The sequence below is a fragment of the Oncorhynchus gorbuscha genome, linkage group LG02 (assembly GCF_021184085.1).
Source record: "Oncorhynchus gorbuscha isolate QuinsamMale2020 ecotype Even-year linkage group LG02, OgorEven_v1.0, whole genome shotgun sequence".
NCBI classification, from domain to species: Eukaryota; Metazoa; Chordata; class Actinopteri; order Salmoniformes; family Salmonidae; genus Oncorhynchus; species Oncorhynchus gorbuscha.
Window position 1 is genome coordinate 97,305,859 of NC_060174.1, and position 14,452 is coordinate 97,320,310.

General features: G+C 44.8%; 1 protein-coding gene across 3 annotated transcripts in view; it reads left to right on the top strand.

Annotated features, from left to right (window-relative positions):
- Nucleotides 1-14,452, top strand: part of dpysl3 (dihydropyrimidinase like 3) — a 64,801-nt gene that overhangs the window by 25,207 nt on the left and 25,142 nt on the right. For all 3 annotated transcript variants that reach the window (XM_046328482.1, XM_046328491.1, XM_046328500.1), the window contains exons 2-7: nt 6,030-6,118; nt 7,259-7,443; nt 9,205-9,369; nt 11,131-11,192; nt 12,373-12,453; nt 13,233-13,301. In XM_046328482.1, the coding sequence (XP_046184438.1) occupies nt 6,030-6,118; nt 7,259-7,443; nt 9,205-9,369; nt 11,131-11,192; nt 12,373-12,453; nt 13,233-13,301 (651 nt within the window). The remainder of the gene's footprint in view (nt 1-6,029; nt 6,119-7,258; nt 7,444-9,204; nt 9,370-11,130; nt 11,193-12,372; nt 12,454-13,232; nt 13,302-14,452) is intronic.

The window sequence follows — 14,452 nt, forward strand, 5'->3', positions numbered from 1 at the left end:
TTTGTTGTCAATGTTTTGGCGTCAAACTGGTGGCAGTTGTGAACAAAGTCAATAGTTGGACGAGTTGCAGAGTAACAGTAATTTAAAATAATGTAATTGTTGATTCAAATGTTTTTTTAAATGAATTAGGCTATTTTGTTTTGAACCATGTGTTCTATCTACTAAAACTCATACACCATGTGTTCTATCTACTAAAACTCATACACCATGTGTTCTATCTACTAAAACTCATACACCATGTGTTCCATCTACTAAAACTCATACACCATGTGTTCTATCTACTAAAACTCATACACCATGTGTTCTATCTACTAAAACTCATACACCATATGTTCTATCTACTAAAACTCATACACCATGTGTTCTATCTACTAAAACTCATACACCATGTGTTCTATCTACTAAAACTCATGGACAATATGTTCTATCTACTAAAACTCATACACCATGTGTTCTATCTACTAAAACTCATACACCATGTGTTCTATCTACTAAAACTCATGAACCATATGTTCTATCTACTAAAACTCATACACCATGTGTTCTATCTACTAAAACTCATACACCATGTGTTCTATCTACTAAAACTCATACACCATGTGTTCTATCTACTAAAACTCATACACCATGTGTTCTATCTACTAAAACTCATACACCATGTGTTCTATCTACTAAAACTCATACACCATGTGTTCTATCTACTAAAACTCATACACCATGTGTTCTATCTACTAAAAATACACCATGTGTTCTATCTACTAAAAAACTCTATCTACTAAAACCATGTGTTCTATCTACTAAAACTCATACACCATGTGTTCTATCTACTAAAACTCATGGACAATATGTTCTATCTACTAAAACTCATGGACAATATGTTCTATCTACTAAAACTCATACACCATGTGTTCTATCTACTAAAACTCATGGACAATATGGACACAGATATACCAAAAGAACAATACCATAATGTAGTATACAGTGTATTCGGAAAGTATTCAGACCCCTTAACTTTTTCCACATTTTGTTACATTACATCCTTGTTTTAAAATCGATTCAACTGTATTCTTATTCCTCAATCTACACACAATACCCCATAATGAAAAAGCAAAAACAAGTTTTTAGATTTTTTTGCAAATTGCAAAGAAAAAAAAACTGAAATATCACTTTTACATAAGTACTCAGACCCTTTATTCAGTACTTTGTTGAAGCACCTTTGGCAGTGATTACAGCCTCGAGTCCTCTTGGGTATGACGCTACAAGCTTGGAACACCTGTATTTGGGGAGTTTCTCCCTTTCTTCTCTGCAGATCCTCTCAAGCTGTCAGGTTGGATGGGGAGCATCGCTACACAGCTATTTTCAGGTCTCTCCAGAGATGTTTGATCGGGTTCAAGTCCGGGCTCTGACTGGGCAACTGAAGGACATTCAGAGACTTGTCCCAAGGCCACTACTGCATTGTTTTGGCTGTGTGCTTAGGGTCGTTGACCTGTTGTAAGGTTAACCTTTGCCCCATTCTGAGTTCCTGATGGCTCTGGAGCAGGTTTTCATTAAGGATCTCGCTGTACTTTTCTCCGTTCATCTTTCCCCTCGATCCTGACTAGTCTCCCAGTCCCTGCCGCTGAAAAACATCCCCACAGCATGAAGCTGCCACCACAATGCTTTATCATAGGGATGGTATTGGCCAGGAGATGAGTGGTGCCTGTTTTCTTCCAGACATGACGTTTGGCATTCAGGCAAAAGAGTTCAGTCTTGATTTCATCAGACCAGAGAATCTTGTTTCTCCTGGTCTGAGAGCCTTTTGGCAAACTCCAACCGGGCTGTCATGTGCCTTTTACTGAGAAGTGGCTTCCATCTGGCCACTCTAGTATATAGTCCCAATTGGTGGAGTGCTGTAGAGATGGTTATCCTTCTGGAAGGTTCTCCCATCTCCACAGAGGAACTCTGGAGCTCTGTCAGAGGGACCACTGGGTTCTTGGTCACATCCCCGACGAAGGCCTGATTGCTCAGCTCTAGGAAGAGTCTAGGTGGTTCCAAACTTCTTCCATTTAATAATGATGGGGGCCCCTGTGTTCCTGGGGACTTTCAATGCTGCATCATTTTTTGGTACCCTTCCCAAGATCTATGCCTCGATACAATCCTTTCTCGGAGCTCTACAGACAATTCCTTCAACCTCATGGTTTGGTTTTTACTCTGACATGCACTGTCAACTGTGGGACCTTATATAGACAGGTGTGTGCCTTTCCAAATCATATCCAATCAATTGAATTTACCACAGGTAGACCAATCAAGTTGTAGAAACATCTCAAGGATGATCAATGGAAACAGGATGCACCTGAGCTCAATTTCAAATCTCATGGTGAAGGGTCTAAATACTTATGTAAATAAGACATTTCTGTTTGACATTTTTTATACATTTGAAAACATTTCTAAAAAACTGTTTTTGCTCCTTCGTTATTAGGTGTTGTGTGTAGATTTATGATGAAAAACCATTTTAGAATAAGCCTGTAACGTAACAAAATGTGGAAATAGGGAAGGGGTCTGAATGCTTTACAAATACACTGTATGAATCCATTTTAAAAAAGTTATTATAAATGACCAAAGTTAGGATAGATTGCAGAATATTTTCTGTTAATTACCAAAATTACTGAAGATTCCGATAACTGGTAAATTACTGGTAGCTTTGCAAACCTAGACAGGACTGAGGCTTGAGGGAAGACACTGATAGATTGTGGCGGGTGTTCAGGCACACACACTGCAGTAAGCATGTCTTTACTGCAGCAGAGTATAGCCCAGGGACCTGGACCTGGACCATATAGGAAGATAATAGACTTCCCCATGCTCTTAGGGCTGGTGTTAAGTACGCTCTTCCCTTAGGTAGCCACACTCAAATTGAGAACATTCTTATGCAATACCATCTGTGGACATACTATCAATTTGAAACATTCAGATACAAAACCAGATATCCCCTGAAGGTAGTGGAAGGGTATGGATTAGGGGACTGTGTAGTGTGTAGATGATAGAGGCCATTCTGTAAGTCAACATGTACAGTATGTGCTCTCTCTCCTTCTCTCTCTTTTTCTCATATGTTAACATTGCCAAAGCAAGTGAAGTAGATAATATACAAAAGTGAAATAAACAATAAAAATGTATAGTAAACATTACACTCACTGAAGTTCCAAAAGAATAAAGACATTACAAATGTCAGCTTATGTATATATACAATGTTGTAACGATGTACAAATGGTTAAAATACAAAAGGGGAAATAAATAAGCATATAAGTATGGATTGTATTTACAATGGTGTTTGTTCTTCACTGGTTGACCTTTTCTTGTGGCAACAGGTCACACTCTCTCTTTCTCTCTCTCTCTCTCTCTTGCACTCTGTCTCTCTCTCTCACCGTCTTCTCTCTCTCTCTCTCGCGCTCTCTCTTTCTCTCTCTCTCTTGCGCTCTTTTACTCTCTCTCTTTGCACTCTGTCTCTCTCTCTCTCTCTCTCTCTCTCTCTCTCTCTCTCTCTCTCTCTCTCTCTCTCTCTCTCTCTCTCTCTCTCTCTCTCTCTCTCTCTCTCTCTCTCTCTCTCTCTCTTGCGCTCTCTCTCTCTGCTTTACACAGTGCTGCTCCAGGCAGGGTGGGGTCGCCTACATGGCTCAGAAGAGAAGACTGTTGGGTTTCTCTCTTAATCAGCATCAGAACCCACCCAGTCTCCCTCCCACCCCCCTCCATACATCACACTCCCACCCACTCCCTCCCTCCATCCATTTCACAGACCCACCCTCTCTCCCTCCCACCCATTCCCTCCCTCCATCCATTTCACACACCAACCCTCTCTCCCTCCCACCCCCTCCATCCATCCCTCCATCCATTTCACACACCCACCCTCCCTCCCACCCACCCCCATCCATCCCTCCCACCCCACACTGCCTGGAAGACTAGCCAGTGTTTGTTGTGTGAGCAGATGCCAGGGATGCATCGCTAAGGCTACGTATATACTTCATTTAAACCAGTAGATAGGGGTGGGGTTTGTACTGACAAAGCGCCAGCCGGGCTCCACAGCCAAGACAGTAAATCACTAATCACACCACACCATGTGCTGACGAGAAACTACGGAACGCTCCCATTCTGTTTACCTTACAGGGCAGTGAACTGAACCTAGGCATTTTACACAGTGTGATAATGGGTACCTACCATTGTAACGCTAGTCGAAGGAGTGAACCAAGGTGCAGCGTGGTACAAGTTCATGATACTTTATTTAATCTGAACACCAAACAAAACAACAAAAGACCAACGAATGTCACGTTCTGAAGGCTACACAGAGCTAACAAAAACCAACATCCCACAACCTAAGGTGGCAAAACCTGCTGCCTAAATATGATTCCCAATCAGAGACAACGATAGACTAGATGGTTCCGCCCGGCAAATGCAGGGCACTAGCACAGGACGCACTGGGCTGTGCTGGCGCACCGGAGACACAGTGCGCAGAGCCGGCGCAGGATATCCTGGGCTGTAGAGACGCATTGGAGGCCAGGAGTGCTGAGCCGGCACCATCCGTCCTGGCTGGATGCCCACTCTAGCCCGGCCGATGCGGGGCTGTGAAAGAGCACTGGAGACACCGTGCACTCCACCGCATAACACGGTGCCTGACCAGTACCACGCTCCCCACGGTAAGCACGGGGAGTTGGTTCAGGTCTATAACCTGACTCCGCCAATCTCCCCGTGTGCCCCACCCCCAGAAATTGGGGGGCTGCCTCTCGTGCTTGCTTCGTTGCCGTGACTCCTGGTATCGTTGTCGTTCCTCCCTCGCTACATCCGCCTGTTTCCATGGCAGGGTCTTGTCCCCTGCAATAACCTGCTCCCATGTCCAAGATGTCCTACACTCTCTCTTCTCGTGGGCCCAGGATCCCTGCTCTTCCTGGCCACGCTGCTTGGTCCTTTGGTGGTGGGATGTTCTGTAACGCTCGTCAGAAGAAGTGGACCAATGTGCAGCGTGGTACAAGTTCATGATACTTTATTTAATCTGAACTCCAACCAAAACAACAAAAGAACAACGAACGTCACATTCTGAAGGCTACACAGAGCTAACAAAAACCAACATCCCACAACCTAAGGTGGCAAAACCTGCTGCCTAAGTATGATTCCCAATCAGAGACAACGATAGACAGCTGTCCCTGATTGAGAACCATACCCAGCCAAAACATAGAAACACAAAACTAAGAATTATAGAACATAGAATGCCCACCCAAATCACACCCTGACCAAACCAAATAGAGACATAAAAAGGCTCTCTAAGGTCAGGGCGTGACAACCATACATATATTATTCATACTGTAAAAGGTAAAAGAGCCATTTGCCTTTGGTTGAGCTCACTCCATGTCCTGGTTTTGTTGTAGAATCTAGTGGTCTGACCGGTCCAGAGAAGAGGCCCTGCCCAGGCAATGTACTGGGACACTAACGTCAAAGTTCCAGCACCCCCCTCCCCTCTCTCTCCATTCCCTGTTGCTCAGTGTTATGCCCTGTACTCTGTGAGGCGTGTCCTTAACAGGCATGCCAGCCTGCCGCTCCAGCCTCTCTGAGTGCTCCTAGCAAAGCATTACCATGGAAACGTCTTGCTAGTGGCCAAGTGGCTGTCTCTGGCGCAGCAGCTGAGTCGCTAGACGACAACGCCCTGTTTAGAGGCTACGTTATCTAGTCAATCTAGTCCAAGCTCATCTATGTAACTGCTAGGACCATCTATCTACCCAGCTGTGTGTACAATGTAGGTTACTGTGTACAGTAGTTACTGTGTAATCTGTGTGAGTGGCTATTCTCATTGGCCCTCTCTTGCATAGATGGGACAGTCAGACATTCCAAACAAATGGCTCTTGCAAGAACAAGAACACAATAACACATCTTGAAAAAAAAGAAGCACAAAACAGAGTGTCCCCCAGAATAGCCAGAATACTGATGAGATTGCTTTGGACTTTGTAACATTCTCTCCCTCCCATCCCCACCCCTCTCTTTTTCCCTCTCGTTCTTTCGATCTCTCTCTCCAGAGCGACAGGCTTCTGGTCAAAGGCGGGAGGATCGTTAATGATGACCAGTCCTTTTATGCCGACATTTACATGGAGGATGGCGTCATTAAGTAAGAGAATGTTTGACCACCATGTCCTCCCATGCATTGATGTTGACGTTGACATTGATGTTGACGTTTTGATCATTTAGCAGACACTCTTATCCAGATCAACTTAGTCAGTGCATTCAACTAAGGTAGGCAAGACAACCACATATCACAGTAATTTCAAGTGCCAGACAGATCAAGACAGATCCAGTCAGTTCCAGTCGGATTCAGACAGATCCAAACAGATCCAGTCAGAGCCAGTCAGAGCCAGACAGATCCAGACAGATCCAGTCAGAGCCAGTCAGAGCCAGACAGATCCAGACAGATCCACAAAGATCCAAACAGATCGAGTAAGATTCAGATAGATTGAGTCAGATCCAGTCAGAGTCTACTCCAGTCCACAGTAGTGTATAGTGTGCAGGGCCAGACAAGAGGCAAAGTGGGTGCATTCCTGCCTGCTCTTGGAAGGTCACTCTTTTTTTCCCCAATTCCTGTTCCCACTCGATCAGCCTATTAGGCTCTTTGTCCTGTGTGCTCCCATAGAGGAGCTCTGATAGGAAAAGCACCCGCAGGAAGGTTAGAGCTGCATACCAATTACACAGGCCAGGCTAGCCTAGCATCGACCACGCGGCTGGCCCAGGAGTACAGACGCTGCCCTTTTCCCTGTCTGTCTGTCTGTCTGTCTGTCTGTCTGTCTGTCTGTCTGTCTGTCTGTCTGTCTGTCTGTCTGTCTGTCTGTCTGTCTGTCTGTCTGTCTGTCTGTCTGTCTGTCTGTCTGTCTGTCTGTCTGTCTGTCTGTCTGTCTGTCTGTCTGTCTGTCTGTCTGTCTGTCTGTCTGTCTGTCTGTCTGTCTGTCTGTCTGTCTGTCTGTCTGTCTGTCGGTCTGCAACCCTCCAAGCTGCTATTTGACATGCTCTGATGACTTTCATCTAATGTGGAAGGATTGATAGTTTCCAAATGATGCTGGGTTACCGCAAAATTTCAGTTTGATTAACTTTACTGTACACCAGTCAGCCATGAGCAAAACTACATTTCTAATGATATGATAATATATTCATTTTGGTTTATTCACCAGCTATTTAGCTATTCATAGCATTAATTTACAGCCTTGTGTCAAGTCAATGATACCCACTGACATGGCTCTTCTCCCGCCTAAACCTCCAGGCAGATTGGAGACAACCTGATCGTGCCAGGTGGGATCAAGACCATTGAGGCCAACGGCAAGATGGTGATCCCCGGTGGCATTGACAACCACACCCACTTCCAGATGCCCTACCGGGGGACCACCACCGTGGACGACTTCTCCCAGGGCACCAAGGCTGCCCTGGCTGGGGGAACCACCATGATCGGTGAGGGAAGAGAGCGGAGCCCCGGAGAGGCCTGGAGCCCATGTCTCTCACTAGGGGGCGGTGGGTGGGGGTCTGAAGGTATCACAATAACAGACAGCAGGTGCCCCGTAGGAATGGTTGTTACAGTTAACTACCCACATGACATAGAAAGACTGCCATATCAATTGCATCCATAATCATTAGGGCAATTTAACATTTTAGTAGAGTAAGTCTTAGGCTGAATCATACTGGTTTACTGTATTATCTGATCTCAGTTGAAAATGAGCTAAACAAGATTATAATCCACACTACTTGGCTGTGGCGGTGTGAGATTGTAGACAAAATACAGAGTAGATTGTGGGCAGGCAGCCATGTGGCAGCTTTATCCATTGAGGATGAAAGAAAGACAAAAAGAAAGTCAGAGCACTAGAGAGAGAGAGAGAGAGAGGAGGAGAGGGGCTCTGGCTACAATGCAGAATGTTCCTAAATGGGCCAATGTGAGAAGCAGTCAAGAGGACCACACAAAGGGCCGCTAGGAGGGTGGCAGAACGAGGATCGGCAAGGGGAGCCTACACTGGGAAACACAAGTCCCGTGGAAATAGGCGAGCAGTGTGTGATAGAGGTCTTCACGGGTCCATAAAGTTCCTGTTTTGAAATGGACCTGTGGCTGTTCCACCTGGACCCAATATCATTAATTAATTGATTAATATAGAGAACTGTTCCGAATCGATCCGAAGACAACTAGACCCATTCCGTATAGACCTGTTCAGATCCAGACCCAGTCCGATTCAATCCGAGTGAGGGACGCAGCAGAAAAGTCATTTCTTAAGATACTTTATTAACCGGAGCTGATAAAGCTGTACTGTGAGCGAGTCGAGTGACATGGGAGCATGGGGGAGGGAGTGACATGGGGAGCAGGGAGGAGACAGGGAGAGACGAGAGACAGCAACCAACCAACCAAGCTGACTTGCGCTATGGTAGACTAATAGCTGCCATAGCTAGATTATGTATCATTAAAAATGATTATGTAATACCTGTCTTGACTGCGTCAAACCAGGAGAAGCTAGTTAAGTTAGCTAACGTTAGCTAGTTGGGCGAACTAAGATCAGATAATCACCACAGACATACAGTAAACCATCACGATTCAGCCTAAGACTTGTTGAAGCTAGAAACACAAGCATTTCGCTACACCCGCAATAACGTCTGCAAATGCAATAACGTCTGCAAACGTCTGCAATAACATCCTGCCCTTCACCTCTTTGACACCGAGTTACAAGCCATACAGCCTCGGTCAGAGAGTCAACCCTAGTAAACAACAGAGCTTTTCTTGGCTGCTGTTGACTCGAGATTGCATTAACATGCACAGAGGGATTTAAGGAGATTGGGCGGCCTTTAATTGGATCGGGAAGTGGTCAGCTGGTCAGAGCAGCAGGCGGACGGACCTATTACATCAGAGACTAGGACCACTATAGACATCGGAGGAGGTGGGGGTCTGGGAGTTCCATGTAACCCAAAAATACACTCAGACATACAGACATTTCCAATGATAGGTGACATTGTATTGAAAGCCACTGGCAAAGGACACAGAGACACAGGCATTGTGGGTTAAATAAAACAGTAACATCCTCCTCTCTCTCTCTCTCTCTCTCTCTCTCTCTCTCTCTCTCTCTCTCTCTCTCTCTCTCTCTCTCCCTATCTCTCTTCCTAATCCCTTTCTCTCTATGTCCACCCCCTCCCCACCATTCTCTACCTCTCTCCGTCCCCCTGCCTCCCTCCCTGTAGTGGATCATGTGATCCCGGAGCCAGGCAGCAGTCTGATCGAGGCCTTTGAGCAGTGGAGGAGCTGGGCCGATGAGAAGACCTGCTGTGACTACTCCCTCCATGTGGACATCACCCACTGGAGCGACAGTGTCAAGCAGGAGGTGGACACACTGCTCAAGGAAAAAGGTAACTGCCAACTTCACAGCAGCAAGGGGAAGGTCTGACAGACAGTACATGGAAATTCAAATTGACTTGATTTCTATAGCACTTTTCCACATGCATAAATCACATATTATGTATATATTAACTGGCCATGGACACAAAATATTGATGTTTTGTTCCCCGAGCCACTTAGTTATCACTTTTACCTTATTGCAAGGTGCTCCATCATGCTGTAAAATGCATTGTTTGTCACGAAACTGTTCCTGGATGGTTGGGAGAAGTTGCTCTCGGAGGATGTGTTGGTACCATTTTTTATTCATAGCTGTGTTCTTAGGCAAAATTGTGAGAGAGCCCACTCCCTTGGCTGAGAAGCAACCCCACACATGAATGGTCTCAGGATGCTTTACTGTTGGCATGACACAGGACTGATGGTAGCGCTCACCTTGTCTTCTCCGGACAAGCTTTTTTCCGGATGCCCCAAACAATTGGAAAGGGGATTCATCAGAGAAAATGACTTTACCCCAGTCCTCAGTAGTCCAATCCTTGTACCTTTTTCAGAATATCAGTCTGTCCCTGATGTTTTTCCTGGAGAGAAGTCTCTACTTTGCTGCCCTTCTTGACACCAGACCATCCTCTAAAAGTTTTCACCTCACTGTGCGTGCAGATGCACTCACACCTGCCTGCTGCCATTCCTGAGCAAGCTCTGTACTGGTGGTGCCCCAATCCCGCAACTGAATCAACTTTAGGAGACGGTCCTGGTGCTTGCTGGACTTTCTTGGGCGCCCTGAAGCCTGCTTCACAACAATTGAACCGCTGTTCTTGAAGTTCTTGATGATCCGATAATTTGTTGATTTAGGTGCAATCGAACTGGCAGCAATATCCTTGCTTGTGAAGCCATTTTTGTGCAAAGCAATGATGATGGCACATGTTTCCTTGCAGGCAACCATGGTTGACAGAGGAAGAACAATGATTTCAGGCACCACCCTCCTTTTGAAACTTCCAGTCTGTTATTCAAACTCAATCAGCATGACAGAGTGATCTTTGTGAAAATTAATATTTGTGTCCTTCTCAAAACGTTTGGCCACGACTGTAGACAGGCAGACAGACACAGACAGACAGGCAGGTAGGCAGACTGACAGACACATACAGACATGCAGTCAGGCAGACAGACAGTGCCGTTATACCTACTCCTCTGGCCAATTAAAGATGATGAGCAGGGTTACTGCTGGCAGCAGCTAGGAAACACATTCAGCGGTGGTGTCTTCTTCTGCCTCCTTATCTCTGGCCCATAATCTGTCAGTCCCCCAACCACAGCCACAGGCGTCCAGTATGCTCACAGGACCTGTGGTCCATACCTGGTCCTGTCCCAAACACCACTGACCACCACTGTCCATCTGCAGGAGGGTGTGGTGCCCTGGGGGACCCTCCATGGTTTCACGCCCAGTTAGATAGCTCAGACACTGGACAGAGTGGACAGGTCCCTTTGGCCACCCCAGCGTAGCCACAGAATGTCCAGAAAGCAGAATGCAGGCCTCCTGGGTAATGATAGTCAGGCCCTAAGTTCCAGTCACGTTCAATGAAGCCTGATGAGGGATCTTCTGTTTGGCTCAATTAATAAACTGGAATCATCACAGTATTCTTCTCTGTCTATGGTTTCATTCATGTGCCACTTCTCTCTCTCCCCCCCCCTCTTTCTCTCTCTCTCTCTCTCTCTCTCTCTCTCTCTCTCTCTCTCTCTCTCTCTCTCTCTCTCTCTCTCTCTCTCTCTCTCTCTCTCTCTCTCAGGTGTGAACTCCTTCCAGGTCTACATGGCCTATAAGGACTTCTACCAGATGAGCAACAGTGAGGTACAGTGTGCTAGCTCGCCTACAGCAACACAGAATGTTGGTGAGCCCTACTCGGCTCTGCTTGGCCAGCATGTGAAGCACAGTCCCGCCAAACTGTAATCAATGGAAAAAATGACCATGTCTGCAAATCATGTGGCCTATATGGAGGCACTGTGGTAATGCTAGACTCGTTTAAACTGGAGCAGCCCATGCAAGACTAATTTAGCCATGTTTTATAATAGCAGTGTGGTTTCCTATTTGTAGTTTGATGTGTGTGGACTTTGACCATTCACCTTACTGTGTTCTATTCATGTTTGTACTATGTTCTATTCATGTTTGTACTATGTTCTCTTCATGTTTGTACTATGTTCTATTCATGTTTGTACTATGTTCTATTCATGTTTGTACTATGTTCTATTCATGTTTGTACTATGTTCTATTCATGATATTACTATGTTCTATTCATGATATTACTATGTTCTATTCATGTTTGTATTGTGTTCTATTCATGTTTGTACTGTGTTCTATTCATGTTTGTACTGTGTTCTATTCATGTTTGTACTATGTTCTATTCATGTTTGTACTATGTTCTATTCATGATATTACTATGTTCTATTCATGTTTGTATTGTGTTCTATTCATGTTATTACTATGTTATATTCATGTTATTACTATGTTCTAATCATGTTATTACTATGTTCTATTCATGTTTTACTATGTTCTATTCATGTTATTACTATGTTCTATTCATGTTATTACTATGTTCTATTCATGTTTCTACTATGTTCTATTCATGTTATTACTATGTTCTATTCATGTTTCGACTATGTTCTATTCATGTTATTACTATGTTCTAATCATGTTATTACTATGTTCTAATCATGTTTCTACTATGTTCTATTCATGTTTCTACTATGTTCTATTCATGTTATTACTATGTTCTATTCATGTTATTACTATGTTCTATTCATGTTATTACTATGTTCTATTCATGTTTCTACTATGTTCTATTCATGGTTATTACTATGTTCTATTCATGTTTTACTATGTTCTATTCATGTTATTACTATGTTCTATTGATGTTATTACTATGTTCTATTCATGTTTGTACTATGTTCTATTCATGTTATTACTATGTTCTAATCATGTTTGTTCTAATTTCTAATCATGTTTGTTCTAAGTTCTATTCATGTTTCTACAGCTGTATGAGATCTTTACCTTCCTGGGAGAGATGGGTGGCATTGTGCAGGTCCATGCTGAGAATGGAGAGATCATCGCCGAGGTAACTCACCTGTCACAACAACCACCCACCCCCTCCTCTCTCCTCCCTAGTTTAACCTTTGACCTTTATCACAGCGCAGCCCCATACATTGTGCTGTTCCCCCAGACTAAACTGACCCCCATGTAGACTCTGTCAGAAGGGAAGGGTGAGTGGTGAGAGTGGCTATTGCAGGAGTCACACTGATAGTAATGTGTGGATGCAGTTTATGTTAGTCTGTGTTATGACTGTAGAGTCCTGGGAGGGAGCTGGGTGGGCCTTAATAGCTGGTCTGGACTCCCTCAGAGACTTAGGGTGTCTGGGATCTGTCTGGCAGGACAGTAAAGAGGCATCCTTGCTGTCTGGGCCCCAGCTTTTAACCCACAACATAGTATCATGTCCCAACGATACCCCAAAGCTGTCCAGGGTGAATATAAGGGTGAATGTGAGGGTGAATATGAGAGTGAATAGCACTAACTAAACCTCTATATCAGCCCTACAACAGTTAATTCATCACTCTCTCGCCGGCCCAGGAATCTCTCAATGCAGTGTGTTATTGATGCAGGGTTCATTACTTTCTGCCATCTTTCTTTTTGGGGTGCCGGTGTGTGTTTATGTGTATGTGTGTGTGTGTGTGTGTGTGTGTGTGTGTGTGTGTGTGTGTGTGTGTGTGTGTGTGTGTGTGTGTGTGTGTGTGTGTGTGTGTGTGTGTGTGTGTGTGTGTGTGTGTGTGTGTGTGTGTGTGTGTGTCAGAGTTGGGGGTGAATTAGTGTGAACATGGTCCCTCTGTCTGTCTGTCACAGGAGCAGGCACGCATGCTGGAGATGGGCATCACTGGACCAGAGGGACACGTGCTGAGCAGGCCAGAGGAGGTGAGGCTCTCTACATAATAAGGTTGTGTGTCTCTCTCTCTCTCTCTCTCTCTCTCTCTCTCTCTCTCTCTCTCTCTCTCTCTCTCTCTCTCTTTCTCTGTGGGTTTGTGCGTGTGTCTCTGTATGTGTGTGTGTCTCAGCTGAATTTTGCAGTTGGGGTGCCCAGGACGGCCCCGGGTGGGGTGCTCGGGACGGCCCAGGGTGGGTTTTCATAGCCAATAAGTCATAGCCATAAGTCACATCCATAAGTCATAACCATAAGTCATAGCCATAAGTCATAGCCATAAGTCACAGCCATAAGTCATAGCCATAAGTCACAGCCATAAGTCACAGCCATAAGTCACATCCATAAGTCATAACCATAAGTCATAGCCATAAGTCATAGCCATAAGTCACAGCCATAAGTCATAGCCATAAGTCACAGCCATAAGTCACAGCCATAAGTCACATCCATAAGTCACAGCCATAAGTCACAGCCATAAGTCACATCCATAAGTCATAGCCATAAGTCATAGCCATAAGTCATAGCCATAACCTTACCAAGAGTACACCACGGGATATTACAGTGGCGACGAGAAGTGTTGATGTGAACCCAGTGAGGTATAAATACTTTTTCTCAGTTTCACCAACTACCAACGTCTAGGCTAACCAGCTAGCCTAACATCATCATGGCACTCATTGGACACATGTCTGTCGATATAAAGGAGGATTTTGATGAGTGACTGGCACTCTGGATGACTAATGATATTGCAGAGGAAAGTTAGTCATTGGTAGCAGGGCCTATGGATTGTTGAAAAGCTTGGTAGCCCCTAACAAACCGAGTGATAAAGACTGAGGTTAGGTTAGACTGACGATGAGGTTACCGAGGCACTGAGCACTCACTATAGGCCGCAGCCTTTGATCATAGCGGAAAGACTATGTTTACACCAACGTGATCAGAATGAGAGGGAAAGCATGGATGTTTATGTCCCCCGTTTGCAAAAGTGGTAGGGAGAAATGGGCACCGAGCGAAAATGCTACTGAGCAGGAATGCTAAAAATAGCAACGAAGCAAAGATAATCACAGAAAGCAATGAGACAGGAGACAATGCAGATGATGACATGGAACTGTTTTCAGTGTTCAGAGCGACTGACACTACTCAAGGAATTGTT